General features: G+C 33.7%; 1 protein-coding gene across 2 annotated transcripts in view; it reads left to right on the top strand.

The window, feature by feature from the left end:
- The window catches only part of CNKSR2 (connector enhancer of kinase suppressor of Ras 2), a 284,669-nt gene that overhangs the window by 114,331 nt on the left and 148,225 nt on the right, over positions 1–22,113 (top strand). For both annotated transcript variants that reach the window (XM_012656319.1, XM_012656320.1), the window contains exons 6-7: positions 13,382–13,563; positions 20,223–20,282. In XM_012656319.1, the coding sequence (XP_012511773.1) occupies positions 13,382–13,563; positions 20,223–20,282 (242 nt within the window). The remainder of the gene's footprint in view (positions 1–13,381; positions 13,564–20,222; positions 20,283–22,113) is intronic.

The raw sequence follows: 22,113 nt of genomic DNA on the forward strand, positions 1-22,113 counted from the left end.
CTGTAATTTTTTTCTAAATATCTGTATTTTTTTATTTTAAAATATTAAGGAGGTACAAATGTTTTTGTTACATGAATACACTTATAATGCTGAAGTCAGGGCTTTCAGTCTGCCTGTCACCTGGACTGTGTTCATTGTACCCAAAAGAATAAATATTTGCGAGAAAAGCAATGACCAAAAAATGTTTATATCTAACTAAATTATCATTCATGTGTGAAAGCAATGAAAAGATACTTTTAGATCAGAAAGGTGACCAAAGTACCTTTTGAGAAATGTGTTTGAATAAGATCACCAAATAAATGAAGCAAAAGTGGAATTCCAGAATAAGAAAGTATTTCCAGAATACTTTTCCTTTCCAGAAAAGCAAAGGACTAGAGGTGAACAACAAAACCAGATGAGATGATAAAGAATAAAAAAGTATGTCAGTGCTAACTACTATTTTTAAAAAGGGGATTAATGATAAATCAAAAGGATTACGCATATATTGTAGGATTTATATATTTTAAAGGGGACAAGCTCTGCATTCTTATAATGATAATTACAAAGTTACCATTACTTTCCAGTGGCAGTTATCCTCAGATAACAAGGACTGCTTATAAAACAAAAATGAAAGACGAATTTTCACCTATCAGTTCATAAACCCAAACACATGTGTGCACATACACATACATATTAAACATATCCAAATGCTGGTGAGAACCTGATGAAATTAGAATGGGCATAGTTTAGTGCTGGGCATGTATATTCACAAAATCTTTTTTGGAAGCAAGTTTTAGGCTATTTCAAGGCTCACAGACATTATACTAACATGTAATATTTACAGTATACCTTGGGCACTATTTTAAGTGCTCTGTAAAAAGTAACTCATTTGGTCTTCATAAAAACCTTATGAGGTAAGTATTATTACCATCATCTCCATTTTACAGATGAGGAATCTGAAGCACAGAGAGGTTAAGTGATTTTCCTGAAGTAATACAGTTAGAAAGCATTTAGGATCCAATTTGAATTCAGCTGGTCTGGCTCCAGAGTCCACATTGCTATAATGTCTTGGGAATCTAGTCTAAAAATAAATTGAAGAACTCAATAATGTTTTATATAGGGAGTGTTTATAGCAGCATTATATATAATAATCAAAATAGGAAATAAAGTAATGCTTCAGTAAACTGTGGTGCATTCACAGGATGAAATATTTACTATTCACAGTTACTATCTGATATTGTGAATATATAATTTATATGTTATATTTACAAATACACCTAAAATATTCATTCGCCAATTTAAAGGAAAGATTTTAAATGACAATGTTAAGTAAAAACCTGATTAAAAGCATTATAAACATGGAATGACTCATCACTGTTGAAAATTTAAAAAGAATATTCTATAATATTAATATTTATTATATTTACTTGGTAAGATAATAGCTGATTCTTTTTTTTTTTTTTTTTTTTGAGACAGAGTCTCACTCTTTTGCCCGGGCTAGAGTGAGTGCCGTGGCGTCAGCCTAGCTCACAGCAACCTCAAACTCCTGGGCTCAAGCAATCCTACTGCCTCAGCCTCCTAAGTAGCTGGGACTACAGGCATGCGCCACCATGTCTGGCTAATTTTTTCTATATATTTTTAGCTGTCCAATTGATTTCTTTCTATTTTTTGGTAGAGACGGGGTCTCGCTCTTGCTCAGGCTGGTCTCGAACTCCTGAACTCAAACTATCTGCCCGCCTCGGCCTCCCAGAGTGCTAGGATTACAGGCGTGAGCCACCGCGCCCGGCCAATAGCTGATTCTTTTTAGTTTCAAGTATCTTCCCAATATTTTTCAATTAGTTTACATGCTTTATAATGAAAAAATATAAAAGTATATATTTATTCCAATATGTTTATAATTCTGATACCTTTTAATGGATAATTTTATAGTCCACATAGTGCAATAGGCAAAAGTGACTTGAACAATCCTTATGCTAGATTTTCTGTTCACTTTTCTCATCTCTAAAATTGAAGAGAGTGTTTCTGTTTAAAATCAGAGAGTAATAGTGGGCCATGAAGACCAAAAAGCCTTGTGTGAAGGGAGTGCAGTGTTGGGCAGGGATGCCTATTAATATGAAATATAAGAATGAATAAAAGGAAACTGAACAACTTGGGTTTCCTTGGAATTTGCCCTTAAATACAGTGGAACAGACGACAGAGTGCAGCCATAAAGGACAAAAGGCAATACAGGTAATCAATGTAGTATATATCTCTGAGTGATAATTGACTAAATAGTATGATGTTTCACTATTGATCTTATCTTTCCCTCTCAGGCTTTGTCACAGAATATACATTCCCTGGCATGTTGGAGCCCATCTGTTTTGCTCTGCACAGATCCTTGTTTTATACAGTAAATCACTTACAGGATCTGGAGTTCTCTTCAGTTCTATACTTTCTCCTCACTCCTGTCTTTCACTAAAGCTTCTGAATCTGGAGTGATAAGCACTCCTGAGAAGCCATTTCAGATCTTGTACTTTAGCAGACTTCCTTTGCCTGTCACAGCCCTGCTGCTCTCATTGGTGAGCCTGGAACACTTGTCAGCTTTGATTAAACTCACGGAAATCCCAGGCCAGGCGTAATTATTAAGGTCACATCGTTTAAATCAGATTGTTCTGAACTCAAAAACACCTTTTATATATGGCACTTACTTTTTGCCCTATCATTTTGTAAAGATAACAGGAAGAAGAAATACAGTAAATGCCTATATTGATGTTAAGATTATCCTTAGTTACTATATATAGTACTTTACAGTTTACAGAGCATTCTCAAGAATACTCTCTTCTCTTTTCTCTCTCTACTTTCCCTTCCCCCTCTTTACCCCTCTCTCCCCTCTCTCTCTTTACTACTCCAAGCTGGGTTTTTTTTCTTATTTCGGTTTGATGATGAATTAGGCTTATTTTGGCGTGTTAAGTATTTGTTTTATTTCATAGACATTCTGAGTAATTTTTTCCTTTCTTTAAATTTATGAAGTCTTTACTCCTAAACTTCATCTGGGCTGAGATTATTGTGTCTTCTCTGCTATCCAAACTAAAAATAGCTTAAACTGCACAGAGCCAACAGTTAGATGTAAAAGAGAAGCCTGGAGAAGAAAGTAAAGAGCTCATTTTAGTCTTTGCCCTGACATCTATATCATATCATTTATATAAGCATAGCTTTCCTCTTCTAATTGCCCAAAACCTTGAGGATATATTTAAGTACTAGGGTAGCAGCATGTCCCATAATGAAATAAAAGTGATTGTATTAATATTAATAGTTTATCTTTGGAGATTTCTTGAAAACCGTGCCACTCAAAAATCCCTAAAAATAATTTTTATTGGTCTTCAGAAGGTCCCTGATGCTATGAAAAGGCAGCTTTTGCCAATTACAGCCCGGATTTCTTCTTCTCTTAAAGCTATGATCTTGGTCCAAATGCAAGTTGATATTTTTTTGATATGGTTGAGATTTGGGTTGTAGCTATAGCATTTAAACATAAAAGTTATGGTCAATCTCTTTAAAACATGAATTCTAATACTGAGTTTTATAAATGGAAAACATGAGATGCTTCTTATTTTTTCAAAGTTAGCCTGACCCTTCTATCTTAGCCCTTTTTACTGTCCTTTTAGTGAACCTAAAGAGGCATACTAACACTATTACTCAGTCATTGGTTTCTTTAGCGTTGTATTACATTATCTTCAGGTTTTGACACTTTGGTTAATTGCATTGTAAATTATTTTAACTGTAAATTAACTTCTCTACAATCGATGTGCCATGTGGGAAAGGAGAAAGCAGAAATCCAGATATGATATGATGGAGGTAGAAAATGTTTGTCTTTCCTGGGACAAAAAATAAAATGTATATATACTAAAGAGAATGTGGCCTACATGAAGAATTAAAATAATCTGGTTTTAGTGTTTCTTGTTATGATTTAGATAGACATAATGTAAGGCAGTATATTTATATGAATGTTCTTACTAACATTACATTTGCTGAACATATTATGCATTGCAAAATGCTTTCATATTCAGACTGACTCTGAGGGTACAATCCTTGTCCTCAAAGAGTAGTAGTCATTTTTGTTGGGGAGTCAAGTGGGGTAGGGTAATATAATAGAAAGATCATCAACCTAAGAGTTAAAAGATTTGGTGCTCTGACCCCATTATGTCACTTAACTAGCTATGAACAAGCTAAATTAGCCTTTCTGAATAAGTTGGGGGCTTGGAGTATCTGTGACTTCTCAGGTTTAAACTTCTTAATTCTTTAGTGACAAAAAAAATCATTAGAAAGCAGGATGGCAACATAAAGTGATAAATTGGAGGACTGCTTTCATCTGAGACTATGTGTGATCAAGGACACTGTAGATTTTTTAAAGTACAGTGATGTAAAAATTTCTTCCATAAGAAGAAATAAGGTAATTGAATCTGTCTGGAGACAGAAAGAAACCACACAGTAACTTAAACAGGGGAAGTTTCATATAAGTAATTATTAAACTGTGATAGGAAAGTACCTGTAAAGATATAAAGAGAACCCTAAACCATGTCTTAGGAATGAGGGAGAGGACTTGAGGAAGGATATCTTATAGGTGAAACACTCTCCCCAAGGCTGAGAAGGTGTGGTGGCAGTTTCATTTGGTTGCCTAGACCAGAGCTTGTCCACAGTTGCCAGGCAAGAGGGAAACAACCTTTTAGGATGTAGGCAGGTGATGCTGGTAGGAGGGCTCACAGCCAAAGTTGGGATGCTGCTCTGGATAAGAGGCCTCGAGAGCATGTTGAGATAGCTTCTGGATGGTGGTCTCTGAGCCCAGGCTCAGGCCGCAGGGTCACAGAGGGACTGCATAGTTTGGGCATGTGACTGGTGCAGAGCGCTACCGATGTTCCCACACACATGCACCGCTAATGGATCTTGCAGCAGGAGCACGAAAAAGTAAAACAAAGCCCATGGGAAGAGAAGCCTCCTTCCCTCTGCAGTATCTCCCCAGTGCCCTCTATTGACAAAAACTTAACATTGTACTCATTATAAAGGATAAATGCTTAAAGAGTCCGATCCATTATCACAGAGCAAGTACTGAAGGGTGAATTTAAAGCTGAGAGCCAATAAATTCATAATTGGCACAGTGTGGTTAGCTCTTACCTCCATAAAGCTATACATGGCAACTTCAAATTTCTCAACTGTAAGTGAAGACACTGCTCATAGATCTCTACTGTTTGTTCCCTATTTGCCCATAAAGTGTATGTATAGTGCCTGAATTTTCCAGAAGCTCATCTGATTATAATGGACTGTTTCACTCTTGCTATTTGAGTATAAAGTCCAAAGTAAAATTAAAACATTTTCCTAATAATCTGTACCTTAACTGAGCCACTGATATGTCTAGACCACTGTTATTCTTGAGCTTGGAAAATGACGTGCCCTGTAATGAGTGATTTCTCATCTGCTTGGGAACTTGACACAAGCCTGCCTATCTCTGTTTCCTGCCTATGAAACAGCAGACAAATAGAGTGGAGATTTTCCCAGATCCAATTCTGGTTTCCAGGTTACTCTATTTCCCTATCAGAAATGAGAGTAGTAGTAGAGCTTCTTTTCCCAACTTTTAATTCATCCCAGGTTGTTTCAGGGAAGTAGTTGGAAGTAAGTTTGAAGTGTCATGGGTCAACTTCTTGCTCATCAAAGAAGCTGCACATTTGAACTAATGTTCTCTCACTATTTGGCACTGACTTCATCATTCTTAGAAGATTATTACTTTAAAGTACAATTTTTAGGTGATAGTATTATCTCAAAGTTTGGCTCTCTAGACATTAACATATCTGATAATTACATGTCAAGCAACTTTCCAAGCACAGTGGTTAAGCAAGTAGGAACTGAAGCAAAACTACCTGGAGGTAACTTGGCTCTGACATTTAAAAGTTGTGTGATCTTGAGAAAGTTTTTAACACCTTTGTGCCTCCATTTCCACATATGTACAGTAGAGATAATAACAGTATCTCCTTCTTAGGGAAGTTGTGGGGATTAAATTAGTTAATACATGTAAAGGAGTTAGAAGAATACTTAGACTATAGTAAGATCTCAATAAATATTATTATTTCGTTTAGTCCTCATCACAATGCAGTGATATAGGTACAATTTTATCCCAATTATATGGATGAGGAAACTAAGGCACACAGAGGAATTAAATAACTTGCCCAAGATCATGCAGCTAGTAAGTGACAAAGCTGTGATTCAGTCCCAGGCTCTTAATTAGCACACTATAGCTGTCTCTCTAGGAGATCAAAATCTAATTCTAAGGTAATAAATTGTAGGCATATAATTTCAGTGACTTTCTTTTCTGTCTTACTGTCGATGTTTTTCCATTGGCATCTGTGGTAGACAGGACTCTAAGATGACTCTCAAGATCCCTGCCACCTGGTATATAATTGCCCTCTTCTTCAGTATGGTAGAGACCAGTGAATATGATGAATTTCACTCCCATGATTATGTTTTGGTTTATGAAAAAGGTGAAGGGATTTTTCAGATGTGTGTAGTAAAGTCTCTTATCAGCTAACTTTAATATAATCAAAAAGGAGATTATACTGGGTGGGCCTGACCTAATCATGTAAACCCTTTTAAAAAAGACTCAAAGAGTCAGAGACTGTCCTACTGGCTTTGAAAAAGTCACCTGTCATGTTGTGAGGGGGTCATGCAGCCAAGACCAGAAGGCAGCCTCTAGGAGCTGAGAGCAATCCCTGAATGACAGCCAACAAGAAAATGGGGACCTTAGTCAGGCAGTCACAAGGAAATGAATCCCACTAACAACGTGAATGAACTTGGAAGCAGATTCTTCCCTACTTAAGCCTCCCTGTAGGAATGCAATCAAGTTGACATCTTGGTTGCAGCCTTGTGAGACCCTAAGCAGAAGACCTGGGACTGGGTCCAGTGCCTAGACTCCTGAACCGTGCATAGAAACTGAGAGAGAGTATATGTGTAGTGCTTTAAGCCTCTAAGATTGTAGTAATTTGTTACACAAATATAGATAGCTAATATAGCATCATTAATTGAAATTTTAACTCAAAATGACCCAAAACAAAAACAAAAATGAAATTTTTAAAATAAAGCCAAAAAGACACTAGTAAGCCGAGAGAGTAACTATGAAAATAGTATTTGAGAATTTAAATATAAGATACCGTATTTCCTCCTAACTTGTTTGGTTCACATCTTATTCATTGTAAAGAGTTCTTTGGTTAGAGGCAGCATGTCATTGTGAAAATAGCACTTAACTGAGCATCAGGACTTCTGGGTTTTAGTCTTGACTTTTCCATTAACTTTGTTATATGACATGTGCAGGTCACTTAACCTCTCAGGGATCCCCAAGTGTCATTCAGGAACAGTGAACAAAGTGATCTCAAATCATCTGTCTTGAAATTCTTTGACTATAAGGATTTAAGTGATTGCGAGCTTGTAGTAACAGGACTGACACTATTGATGAGCTTTGGGACCTTTAAGTTTTAATTTGGGCAAATGTAAGAATTTAGAAGGAAATGATGCTTTTAAGATCATGAGTTTTGACTTACTAATTTTAGCTCATCACAGGCTCTTAGGGGTCACTGCTTCTTTTCTGTTATGGGGAACACAAGGGCAGCATGCTTAATGTCAGTGATGTTAAGGACAAAACCAAACGCATTACCAGAAACACTATCCCAGGCTATGAAATCCTTGAGCTTTGTAGTTGGCATTTGAATAATGTAGCAGACACTCAGCAATTGTTGAATGCATAAATGGCTTAGTGAAGGCATGGTGGTGGTTTCCTTTCATTTTGCTAATTGTTTTGTTGTGGTTTTTTCCTCCACTACCAGAGTGTGAAATGTAAAGGGATTGTGGGAGTTTTCTAGGTCTTATTGGAATGAAGTTCACATGACCTTTGTTTATTTGCAACTGCGGTTGCTTTCTGAAACTATTCGAAACTCTTAATCTTTGCTGTTTATAGATATTTTAACACTGGGTTAAAATTGAAATTTTATTATATTAGCTTTTAAGTTTAAAAATTATTTCTCCTTCAATCCTCTTTACTCATATGCATAAGAAATCCTTCCTGTGTCAGGGAATGTGTATACTATTCTACCATATAGAATAGTAATCTTAAATACTGTTAATATTTTAAATTCTGTTTCTGACTTTTACTCTTTTGAAATTACTGATGATTGTTCACTCCTTGGGTCTTCTTAGGAAACCATCATAATGAGAAGTGCAAAATGTGTAGCTCAACAGAGATTTGTCAGTACTAAGATACAAAACATAATATATTTCTGAATGAGACATACATCATTTAGATTCCTCGCTATTTAATATCAGAACAAATGTGTGATATTTTGTAAAAACAAAGCCTCCCTTGTTCTCCAAATACAATGGAAATTTCATCCTAAATTGGCACAGAATTGCAGAATTTGTAACTGAATTATACTAATATACAAACCAAACAAAAATATGCTGTGTTCTCTGTTTTAGTTGAAATATTATATCAATAACTATTTAAACACATACATACTATTTATCAAAAGAAAACTTTAGTTACTATTTTCCATGTTATTGATAATAAACCTCAATTGTTTAAGCCGTATTTAAATTGTAACTTTCACACCACCATTGCCATCTTAAAATGTTTATCCATCTGTTGTTCCCTTAATTTGTCTTAGTCTTATATTTCATACTCTTGTTCCTTGAATATATGTATATGCCCAAAAAGTAAAAATTTCCTTCTGTAAAGTCTTTTGTTAAATTTATGAGCCTAGAGTTCTTTCCTACGTCAAATAAATTTTCTGATTTTTTAATCTAAAGATATTTTTACTCATTTGCTCTAATACACTCCGAAGTATAACTGACCAGTGCTCCACTTATTTAGAAAAGCAAATAAAAATACCTTAAGTAGCTCAGTCATGCCTGAATGTGCTTTGAGGCTAATGTAAGATTGTTTCCTATCCCTTAGGTTTTCCCTATTGTTTGTACTTAGAGCACTTTCTGTATTTTCTTTTTAAAAAATAATAGCTAAATCTTCATGTATTAATCTAAAAAACTTATGAATTCAGAGATAATGAAAGAATGCCATTTGTTGTTATTGGTTAATATATTAATGTAGGGTGATTGTTTTTGAATTTCCACAGTTGCTAAAATGTTGCTTTTATAACTGTTTTAAAACCTTTATTTATTTTATACTAAACATGCTTTGTTCAGATTTTTTTCCCTTTAGACCATTTATATTTAGGTGAACTAGCCATATGTGTATACATATACATATATAATATATATATGAAATATAGTATTAATATATATAGGACAGAATGTGAAAACTGCATTTCAGCCTGAGAATATGATCTATTACATTAATTCATATTTGAAATTAATATTAACTACCCAAGGAAAAAATTCATACAATATCTTTAAATCCAGCACATGACACTCTTCTGTTTTAAAAGATTCTAAAGTCTAGCCCTGTCTGTTAGCTGTTATTCAGTCATTAATCCTTTGTCACCATCTTGGGTAGTTTATAACAGAATCCAGAGAGTCAGTTATAACACTCCTTGCCATTTTATATTCCCTTTAGCTTTATTTAAGACATATTATTTACTAGACTTTAATTTTAGATTCAGATTTTTATTCTCATTTTAGAACTAAAAATAAATCGAATTTAAAATCTTTTGGTATAAATATTGCAAAAATAGTAAATAATACCCTTTGTACAGTGGTTACCAGTCATCTTCTAGCTAGAATAGAGTTGTCCTTTCGCTGTTAAAATTGATTTAAGTTTTCTCAGAGACCTATGTCTTTCACAGTCTCAGTTCTCATATTCCTTATCTAAACTACATTCTAAACTGCGAGAATACTTGCAGGCCTACCTTATATTTTGTTATGTAGTTTAAATATGTTATATATCATCCATCTAATGCAGACATTGATTTTAAACAGTGCAAAATGTAATTGATCAAAAACAGAAGTTGAAATCTAAGGATAGAAATAGAAAGAACACAATAATGATTAGGAATTCAAGTCCTTCTGCCAAGTCAATGACCTTGGTCTATTTATTTAGCCTTGCTCTCTCATATGTTAAACTGGCTATAATAATACTTCAGGAATAATAGTTCAGGAAGTTGTTATAAGGATAAATGAGATAATGAATATGAAATGTTTAGCCTTGTGCCAGATACATTGTAGGTGCTCTACAAATGATATCTAATAATAATGACATTAAATTGTAATAAAAATGAATTTTTTTGCTATTTTATAGTTATTTTTTCTAGAATACACTCTTAGGTAGTAATAGATAATATTGTGTTTTAAAATAAAATACATATATTTAAAATATAAAAAATAACAATATAATATCTCACATGATTTCACTAACTGAACAACATTGACCAAATTCACTTTTTATAAGAGTGTGTTAAATAGCTTCCCTGTAATTCTGCTCTAGTGCTCCTAATGTGGTTTCCTGTAGTAGCTTGATGTATGATGGAGTAATGAGTATGGAATTAGCATACAAAGCAAGACCTTTTTGTACTCCTCCTAATTGGCTTATTTAGTCAAATGCCAAATGCTACAGTGTAAAGGTTCTAGTACGTTATCTCTAAAACAGGCAGCAAAGTTCTAGTGGAGTTTATTTTCTGATTCTTTCTATTATTTTTCAAGATCTTAAATATATTAACTCCTGACAACTTTGCCAGTAAAGTCAATGTTTTACTCATTTTTTGTATTCCTAGCAGCACCTAGCACATAGCAGGCATTTGGCAAACAAAATTACTCAAAAGGAATATGAAAAAAAATGTTTTGCAACTTAATATGGTGAATTTAATTGGTATTTTCTTTTTTGTGAAATGTCTAGTATTTCTGTCTTTCCTTCTTCCACCCTACTTCTAAATGCTACCAAATGCCTGAATAGAAGAGCAACTATTGCTCATTACCAGTGTATTTTATGAGACCCTGAATGTTATATTATACACATACTGAGCCATTTATATACATCCATCACCTTCCTATTTATACCTTGGACTCTTGAAATATGCTTCAATTTGTAGAAAACACAAAGGGTTCTTTTTAGTTTACCAATTTAGTACCCTTCAGATTAGCATGCAATCTAAATATCCTATATAGAAACCCCTCAGAATTAACAATGTTATCTCCCCCCTTGAGATCAAGAGAAAATAAGAATGAAAATGTAACCAAATAGCAGAGGAAAGGAATAGTTAAAAGATTTAAATCTGCCAGAGTATTTTTCTTTCTGTCAAACTTGCAATTTGAACTGCAGACATTTGAATTGCAGCCAGTTTTGTGTAAGTGCTGCCATTCTGTCCTTTCCTCATGGCTGCCGATGAACATTTTCAAGAGGAATAAAAAAAAAGCACAGAGAGAATGGGATCCCATAATGGGCTACATAATTTGTGAGACCTAGACCGGAATGAAAATACCAAGCCCCCTGTTCAAAAACAATTAAGAATTCCAAGATAGCAATAGCAGGGCATAAAACCAAGTGCAGGTCCATGTGTGACTGTACAAGTCACACTCCCACGAAGCTGGCCCTATAGGGTTCCCTATTTCTGGGGGATGATCTTCCTGTTGGCACTTTGAGTAGCAACTCTTCAGGGTAAATACCTTCATTGTATCTAAAAGCATTGAGACCTGAGACAGTGAAAAGAAATGTAAACTCTCCATCATGACCATGCAGCTAGACTTGCCAGTGTGATTACTGGCCATTGTAAGATGGTCAACAAGGTCATGGAATTAAAAATAATGGGATGATTCATCCCATGAGTGAGGATTGAGCCCTCTAGGGGTAGAGGAAGCAACAGGGAGAGGGACGAAAGCATTTATTTAGTGTCTTCTTTGGATAGGAGCCATATTGGAATCTTTTTTTATGCATTATCATGTTTTAGCATGTCATCCATGTAAAGTAATCTTTATTACCTTATTTCATTTTCTACCTTAGGAAACTGAGTCTCAAGGATGTAAAATAACTGGTTTACAGTCACATAGATAGTCATTGGCAGTGTGGTGATTGTCCACATCTGTCTTCATATGAAGCCCATGTTCTTTCCATGGGTATTGGAACCATGCAGCTATCTGTCTGTCTTTAGAAGCTGATATCCACAATAAAAGTACAGACTTGAGAAGTATATGCCAAAAGCACAAGTGCAATTAAGGAGGGAAATTTAGCATGACAGAGTCTTTACTATGAGGCAGCTGAGCCCAGCACAGACTGAGCTATGGACTAAGGACAGAATGCGACCAATAAAAAGAGAGTGCTTGTTATCCTGGCCAGGGGGGAACTGTATCCCTCATAGTAGACTTAATGCAGTGGTCACAGAACAAATGTAACATGTTGGAAATGGATAGAAAATAACACCTTGATTGCTGCAAAATAATAATTTTTCCTATAGTAAAGGCAAAAAAAAAAAAAATCTCAAAATGATGTAAACCAGGCTTCAGAAAATACAGTGAGAGTCTGTGAAGCATCTGAGGGCCAGCATATTTTAGGGCAGTATATTCCAAGTTTCGTCACGCATATTCCACTTTCTTCATGATTTTTCCATGTCTAAGTCTTAACAGTACCATGAGAGATGCAACATATATTTTAAATCCATTGTTCTATACAGGTATCAGCATGAATAGAGTTATCCTGACTAAAGCACTAGCTTTCTGTCCTCAGTAAAGCCACGTAACTAATTGTTTAAGCTCATTTGCTCTTCATTCAATGAATACCTACTGAGTGCTTTTTATGTTCTAGAATTTGTCTGCTTGATGTGGGTCGTAGGGGGGGCTAGAGGGAGGAAAAGAAGTCAGAGATGAGCAGAGCATGGTCCCTGCCTCAGAAGGATTCAGAATAAAATAGTTATCATACAATTTCAGATTGTTCATAGAATGCTGAGAAAGCAGGATTGAAGGAGTGCCAAACTTTGCCTGGAGGAGGTGGGAAACTTTATACAAAGGTAATCTTGAGCAGGAAAGTCTAGATAAATAAGTAGGAAGAGTTCACCAAGGAGACTTGGGAGATTCATCTTTCCTGGACCTTGGCCAGATTTTTTTTAACTTATCATGAAGCAAAAAACAAAAATCAAGATTTTTGATATTATTTAATTCAGTTCAATCTGATGGTTGTTATCAAGAGGTTCTTAGATTATTAAGATTGTTTAGAAACAATCATTTTACTTTAGGGGTAATGAATCAAATAATAGAAACAACAGTACCATAACATTCATGAATATTTTGGCATATAGTTCTTATATCTATAGTTTAGAATATAGGTGTGTTGTGTATATATGCGTTTTCTTTTCACCTGAAATTTTTATATAGATTTTACAGAAAAAAAATGCCAATTACTGTCTTTTACTGTTTCTTTTATTTTGCCTTGCAAAAAAAAAAGTTATAACAAAAGGTGATGTGTATGTTACTTATAACACATGTTTACTACAACTATTTTTCTTTTTTGGCTTCCAGTGTAAAACTCTTTCTGGAGTCTGTGACCACATTATATCCCTGTCATCAGACCCTCTGGTTTCACAGTCTGCTCACCTGGAAGTGATTCAGCTGGCAAACATCAAACCAAGTGAAGGGCTGGTAAGAGATACCATGTTTATCAAAACCACCATCCATCAGCAGACAGCTAATGATGTGGACAAAGCAGCCTCCAAATATGGAAATCTATGAATTTCAACAGACACTGGACATTTTTGGTATTTTTTTACTAGAGTTAAAGTAGTAGAAGTTTGTCAAGCATGATAAGAATTTTTTTTTTATTTCAGCATATTATGGGGGTACAGATGTTTAGGTTACGCATGTTGCCCTTGATCCCCCCTCCCCCACTAAGTCCGAGTTTCAGATATGTCCATCCCATGATAAGAATTTTTATGAAGATAAATGAAGGAGAATTGAAAATTGAAAATGGCAATTTCTGAATTATCCTGTTCAATTTGGTGATCATTTAGCTTTGATTGCATTCTTTCACCTCTCCCCACCAAAGTTCCATAGGTTTAAAGGAAGTTTAAGTTAAGAATGATATAATAAACACCACAGCGTTACCTGCCCGTACAAGTAGGTGTTTTGTTTATTTTATTTGTTTTGTTTTGTTGTCGTTTTAGTAGGTCTTCTCTCTCCTAAAGTAGTTAAACTAAACAAAACTGAAATACTCTTTATAACTCACATTCATCCTGGTAAGAGTGAATAAGTAAGTGGATATTGCCAACATTAGACTAACATCTATGAGATGTATTTGTATTATATAATAATAAAGATAATCATCTTCTATATATTGTTCAACAAATTAAAAAGTGTATTGATTCTAAATTTAACCCAAGGGAGAGGTTTTTTGAAAAAATAAGCCTGTAGAAAGAAATTTTGTAAAATTGATATTGATGAGGGAGAGACAAAAAAGAAGAAACTGGTTAGAGAATATCTTAACTACTACATAACTATTACATGTTAACTTGGTGCTACAGTGTTTCTGCTTTCTCCCCATAGATAAATTTACCAATTAAGGACATTTTGGATAATAGAAATATTGGTAACATTAATAATTGAATTCAGATAATATATTCTTAAAGATCTCTAAGCAAACTTAACTTTTTATGTGGCTTTTCTTACACACACACACACACACACACACACACACACACACACACAAGCACACATACACACATATATGTTTCAGAAGGCAAAACCTTCATTGGCCATTGACCACCAGTGATTTTTTTGGTTTGAGGCCATCTATTCTATAGAATAACTTTTCTCCTGATATTTGACAAATTAATTCTGGTTATTCATAGTTCCTAGTGCTTTTTTGGGTGTTTTCCTGGGAAGATGAAAATCATCATATCAAACATAGTCAGCATGTCATCATTGTAACCTATAAGTGTTATATCTAACTTTGATCAGTTTTAAGAGCTGATTTTTAACATTTATGAACTTATTTTAAGTAGTATTTATGATTTAATATTCTTACTAATTCTTTTGGTTACCTTTACAAAATCCAGGTTATTTAAAATCCCTTCAACCTATAGCATTAAAGATTTTTCTTTCTTCATCTCACCTTTCGGTAGTTATAAAGGAAAGGAAGCACTCTAATCATGAGTTTTGGAGTGGAAAATTATGAACTAATACTACATTATGTTAAACTTGTAGTCAGGACACCTGGATACAAATAACTTACATAAAATCTGAGAATGATCTTAAAGAGTTAGGGGAGTAAATTTAACCAGTGTGGCTTTGATCTTATCATGTGGAGGGGAACAGGAGTAGATCATCTTTAAAGCTCCTTCTAGCTCTATGGGTCTGTGATTCTAAAGAGAAAAGAGCCTGTTTTTTCCCTCTAATTTCCACTTAAATCATGGGAAGAAATAACCATGTGAAGTGAGTCAATACAATGCTAATTAATGAACTCAATGAAATTTTGATTTTTTTATGAAGATACAGCCCTGGACAGGTCTTTAATTTTTTTAATGTAAAAGAGAAAGATCTGGGTCTGCTCTTTGGAATAATCATGAACTTAAAATGCTAACAACCAGATTCGGTTAAATAGTCTGGAAAAGAGCTGGAAGAGAAAAGAAATGAGTGCCTACTATTTGCAAGAGTATTTTCCTCACAACTCTATGCAGTAGGTATTAATTTTCTTATTTTATGAATGAGAATACAGAATTGCAGATCTTCACCGATTTGCTCTATATCATATATAGGTAATAAACAATAGAAGCAGGGTTTGAGTCTAGTTAAATCTAAATGAAGTACATCTGAACAGAGTTCTTTGCATTATCCCACATTCAAATTTGGAATTGCTAAAGGGAGGTGTGATAAGCTTAGGAGGATGACTTTAAAACTGGAACTATTTAGAGAGATTTGTTATTAAAGGACAGTGGGCAGCACTTCACTGAGACAATCATTCAAAGGAAGCAAAAGAAAAACCTAAAATGTTGAATATTAACACAAAGAGTTCAGTATAAAACTTACTTTTTGTGATTTGTATCAAAGGGGAAAATACTGAACAGAGATTTACATGGCTTATTCAGGGTTATCATTTTAAAACTCAGCCATTTTGTAAGTAAGTTTAATCAGTCACATTTGAAATAAATCAATTTAAGGATTTTGGTAAACTGTAGCATATACTTACCCATAGGAAATGTCTAAATGGTAAGAAAAGTAACGAAATGGAAAGACGTGGGAGAATACTAAGATTTAATGAAGTTTAATTAGCTTAGATCTGCAGAGGGTCTGCCAATTTCAAGCAGAACTTTTTTCATAGGTAAAGATAACTGTTTTGTTCTTCCACTGATAAACTGGATAAGTTGTTCATCAACTTTCTAGTTACTCAAATCTCCTAAGATTTCTTAAATTTGAGAGTCCTGAAGCATCATAAGGAATGGTAGGAAACATAGTTGTGATTAAAACATATGAAAATTGCTTCTAACGTGCTTTTAAACAACAATAATTAGCAGAAAATTAAAGAAAGGAAAATGAGAGTTATTGGAACATATCAAAACTGGATCAGAGCCGAGAGATAACTTGAATAGAGAAGAAGGTGCGGAAGTCGGGGCATCCTTGAAGGAGCCTCCTGGCCTCAGAGAGTTCTTTTTCCATTTAGGTATCTGGATTGTCTCCTAATATGCCTTATTTCACCAACTTGACTGTGAGGTTGCTTTGGCTCCTGTTGGTTAACCAACATTTGGAGATAGAGCGAAGCCAGTGTCATTGTGGCAAGCTGTGCCAAATGAGGGAGAGGGAGCTATGCAAGTCAGCTCTAGAATTAATTAATTGGTTTAAAAAAAAGAAAAAAGAGATGAAGGTTTTGATGATATGGAAGGCCATATTTGTCACAGTTCCAGAAAAAGAACCATTTGAATTACATGTCCTCCTGCTGTTTGGCCCTCTCTTAGAGGTGGAAAACTAATCAGATGTATTTCCATAGACTCTTTGTTATTCAGAAGATGATTAGTTTGAAATTCCTCCAAGCAACTTATTTCTTCTCTTTCTTTTGGTGCCTGACTTTTGGCCATTTTTCTCATTAGTATTACAAGAGAGAATTAAAAAGGATGAAGAAGTCAGTTTTGATTATTAAAAGCAGTTACAACATGATTTATTGAGTTTAGAAATGAAAATATTACATAAAACAAAATATTTTTATTCTTGTGGCATTTTAAAAATATGCTTTATTTCTATCCTATTCTCATGGCTATGAAAAGTTTTTAGAATGGAACTTTATGTATATATCTAGATCCATCTTTAAGCATTTAAAAATATTTTTTGTCTATCTGAAAAAATTAGCTTTACTATAAATTATACAACATTGTTATAATGAGATCCTCTTTCTATAACTACTAGATATTTTCTTTAGCTTACAATTATCAGTTTTTTAAGTTACTGGTATGTGTAATAATTACAAACATTATTTTCAGAGTAATAACTACATTATTTTTATGATTTTTTATTATCCCAATAACTATAGTTATTTATGGAATAATTTTAGAATTCTTATCAAACACCTTTAATTCATAGTCAGTAATATACAATATTGAAAGAAATATAATCAGCTTCTGTTTGCAGTAGTCAGGAGAGATGGGCGATTGAAAGGAATTTGTAAGGTAATTACATCTCACATACTACATGTGTGCTAAAGGGGTCTTAGTCTTTAGAATAGATGTTAAACAGTGAGTATTTGGCTTTAATAGCCACAGTTACCAAATATTATGTTCTAATAAAAAAAAAGGTATACAACTCTCCTGTTAATAAATTAATCAGGAGCCTAGTGGTTGAGAGCCTGGGCTTGAAACCCGGTTTCACCACCTTGGGCAGACACCCCAGCCTCTCTGTGACTCCATTTCCTTATCTCTAAAACAGAGGTAATGGTAGTTTCCACCACATTGTGAAATAAACATTAAGACACTTAAAACAGCCCCTGGCACTGTAAGAAGTAGATATTAGTGATGATGGTGAGAGATAATGACAGATCATCATTGTTTTGTATATCCAAGCAATATACGTTGTTTTTTTCACTGTATTTTTCCATTTTATCCCCTCATAATCCTTCTATGTAAAAAAACTAAAGCAAAATTTTAGTGTCTAGCTCTTACAAATATATAGTCATGCTTCACTTGATGACGGAGATACATTTTGAGAAATGTGTCCTTAAGCAGTTTCATCATTGTGTGAACATCTAGAGTGTACTTACACAAATTTACATAGTATAGCCTACTACACATCTAGATTATAAGGTATAGTCTATTGCTCCTAGGCTATTATACAAACCTGTATAGCATGATACTGTACTGAATACTCTAGGCAATTATAACACAATGGTGAGGATTTGTATGTCCAAATATATCTAAACATAGAAGTGACAGTAAAAATACAGTATTATACTCTTAGGGAACAACCCTCATATATGTTGGTTCATTATTGACCAAAATGTCATTGTTTAATCCTTTATTAATTGTATGTAATATTGATAATTCCTGAGGGGAAAATATTTACAAAGATCTTATCTTCATCTAAGTTCTAAAATAATGCCATTAGATTTACCTTCCAATAATAATGGAATAAATATTAACTTCAAAAGTACGTTATAAATCTGTCAACAGTGTAAGGCTGAATATTATCATACTGTCATGGCCAAGAACTACTGGCCAGTTTATTAATTTCTCATTGTACTTTGTTGAAGTTAGTTATTCATCTTATATGAAGTGATAAGATCTCATTTAAGAAACGAGTTCACAAGTTAAACGATCATCTTTTAAAATTGCGTTCTATTTGTTTTACATTAGACATCCAGGCTTACCCATTTTTGGAACTGATAACATTTTCAATATGTGATATTATTGAAATCACTTTTTAGAATTAAAATCTACCCAGTGATTTCTCAGTAGTTTCATATCATGAACTTTATTGCTTCTTTTTTTTATCTCTTATTTTCAATGAAAATAATGTACATTCAGATATCTTAATATATAATTAACATAAAGGAATTGAAAATTAACATTATAATAACTGTTTGTTTTATATTAGTGTTAAATGTATGCTTTCTCTGAAATGTTATTGTTACTGTTAAATCTCCTGTATTTCATATTTGAAGTTAATTAAAAGTAGTGGTTTTTTATTTATGAAATCAATATTTTAAATGCAAAGCACTTTTATAGGTAAAATTCTGTTAATTTTTCCCCAAAAAAGAATTTAAAGTACCAAAATCTTCCTTAAAGGGAAAAAAAAGCCATTCAGTGAATCTTCTGTTTTCTTCCTGATTTATTTAAAAATTATTTAATATTTAAAATGTGAACCCTTTATTGTGATACATGTTCCTTTAAATTTCCATCACTATTCATAATTGAAAGTTTTCAAGTAGGTGGGAGGTGGGAGAAGGGGATCAGTAAATGCACACCTAACGGGTACAATGCACACTAATTGGGCAAAGGGCACACTTATAACTTTGACTCAAACTGTACAAAAGCAAATTATATAACCAAAATGTGTGTAAAATTCTGAAATGAAAAAAAGTTTTCATTCGCTCTTAAAGCTTATGAAATTTTAAGGCTTCTATGTAATTTTTAAACTTTAATGAAGCTTTATCTGAAATGGCTTTATTTAAATGGAAAATGGAATCTCACCCTTTTTACTGGGGGAAGGGATTACCACACATTACCTTTAATTATTGATGCAGAATTGATTGGATATAATTATTAAATCTTCATCAGTAAGAAATAAAGGTAGAAAATACAGAATACTACAAAATAGCAGGAGAACAAAGTTTATTAAATATTATCTTCTCACTCTTCTGTCTCCAGTTGGTTATAATTAAAGTGTCTCTGTAGAAACTTACTTTGTATTGTGTAATATTTATCAAGTATGATAAGCTAATAACATACAAATATTTGAATTTCCCATTGTAACTTTTATTTTGCCACAGAATATGTAGTATGGATTCTGGGGGGAGTGAGGTATGTTCTTTCTTCAGTATATTGAATTACCATGCTGCATTTTATAAGTTTCATGGGCAATTCACTTATTAAGTAGTTACTTGATTAGTTGAGTGTGGGCTTCTTTGGACAAACTTTAGAAACCAGAACATTCAGATAGTAATTTCTTACCAGTTAAGAGACAGCATCTGTCTTCATGGATTCATCCTTGGGGCATGTGGCAAGTTTAATTTGATAGAGTAATTTTTTTTATAAATGAGGTTATAATGTACCTGAAATATTCCAACTGCCTCACTTTTTTTTCTGATGATGTCTTTTTCTTAGGGTATGTATATTAAATCAACATATGATGGCCTCCATGTAATTACTGGAACCACAGAAAATGTAAGTATTTCAACATTTCAAATTTTGGTGTGTGCTTTTCCCTTTTATTGTTAAACAACTTATATCTCACATGATTGAAGTTGGCATCTGAGGAAATGAAGAGATAGGAGATACAATTAAAAAGACATACTGAGTTAGTAGGTATCGGTTTCGTTAGAATTTGTCATTTTGTTTAGAGTAGGTATTTACTTAAAGTAAATCAGATGTTTTCTGTTCACAGCCAGAGATTTGTCTTTGTTAAGTATTTTCTGGTTCATGACAAGTTATTGTAACATCTAAAAGAATCCACTTCCATGTGTCAAATAGTTTAGTTATTTTAAGAAGCTTAGCTCATGTGAGAAAGAAACATCAGCGTCTAGCTTTCTGAATACTTGCAGTATAACGTGGAAGACTATGCTATAGAGAACTATAGCTATACTATGGAGAGAGAAATATGAGTTGACCGTGCTGGGCATTAACATGATCAGTATGATAGAATTGAATAGCATAATAAAGCATTATTCCCACATTTGCTTATTCAAGATTTCCATTCTACTCTTATATAAGCAGATGCTGAACTTTGAATTTACTATGTTTTTTAGAAATTCTGACATTGCATGTTTATGCTATGTTCCTTTAGAGGAACAGAGGAGGAATTAGTTTAATCTCAAGTTATTATTGATCTCAACATTTTACGAGTATTTTCTTTTTAAAAATCAACATTCCCTTCATCTAATTCACCTGTGAATCACTATTAATTCACCTATAAAATCACTTATTGATTTTTCCTCCTGCTTCTCTTGGTTTCTTATGAAAGGTGAAACACATAATATGCATTGCAGTTGGATTGCTGCAGTGGCCTCACATTTGTTATTTAAATACAAGAGTTATAAGGGATCAAGAATATCAGTTAAATACATATTGTGAACTTTGTAACAATTATAAATGGAGTATGATGCTGCAAACTATACTCTTATCACTGATCATCCTCATTTATTTGTACATTCATTTAATCATTCATTTAACAAGCCTCTACTTCATGTCTGCTATGTTCCAGGCATGGGGCTAGGTATTAGGAGAGTTTTTAAAATAAACTAGCTTGCTGACCCTGAGAAGTGGACAGCATGTAGGAGTTCATCTATATAAACAGGTAGTGTAATTTGCATGGACACACAAAGGAAAGAATAGTAAATGCTACCAAGTGAAATCAGAGAAATGCTGATTTTGAACTGTATTTTGAAGAATTAATAGGAATGAATCTCTCTGTATCTTCTGGGTCTGTAAAAAAAAAAAAGTTGAACACTATGTCTTGTTTATATTAATTACTCAGTAATATTTGATATATGGATAAATGATGAAAGATTGATTCTGGGAGTAGTTCAGATATATTATATATTAAGAGTTCATCTTTTGATTCTTCTTTTCCTTGAAAATATTTTACTATTTTTGGTTACTAAAGTGGGTAAGTTATTTTGCTTCGCTATGCACTAGTTTCTTAGTTTTCTTATATGTCAAGTGAAGAGTTTGGACAAAATAATCCCTAGGATCCCTTTTAACACTGAAAGTCTATAATTTATATGACTTTATTTTTACTTGTGTGAAAAGTTGTTTTAGTTTCTTTGAATTTTATGTACCAACTATCATTTTCTTTTACATCATTACTAGAGCCATTTGCTTGATATTTTTCTTTCATACTTTCCTTTAAAAAGATCAGTTGTGGGCCGGGCACGGTGGCTCACCCCTGTAATCCTAGCACTCTGGGAGACCAAGGCGGGCGGATCGTTTGAGCTCAGGAGTTCGAGACCAGCCTGAGCAAGAGCGAGACCCCCGTCTCTACTAAAAAAAAAAGATA

Source organism: Propithecus coquereli, unplaced genomic scaffold, assembly GCF_000956105.1.
Source record: "Propithecus coquereli isolate 6110/MARCELLA unplaced genomic scaffold, Pcoq_1.0 Scaffold50, whole genome shotgun sequence".
NCBI classification, from domain to species: Eukaryota; Metazoa; Chordata; class Mammalia; order Primates; family Indriidae; genus Propithecus; species Propithecus coquereli.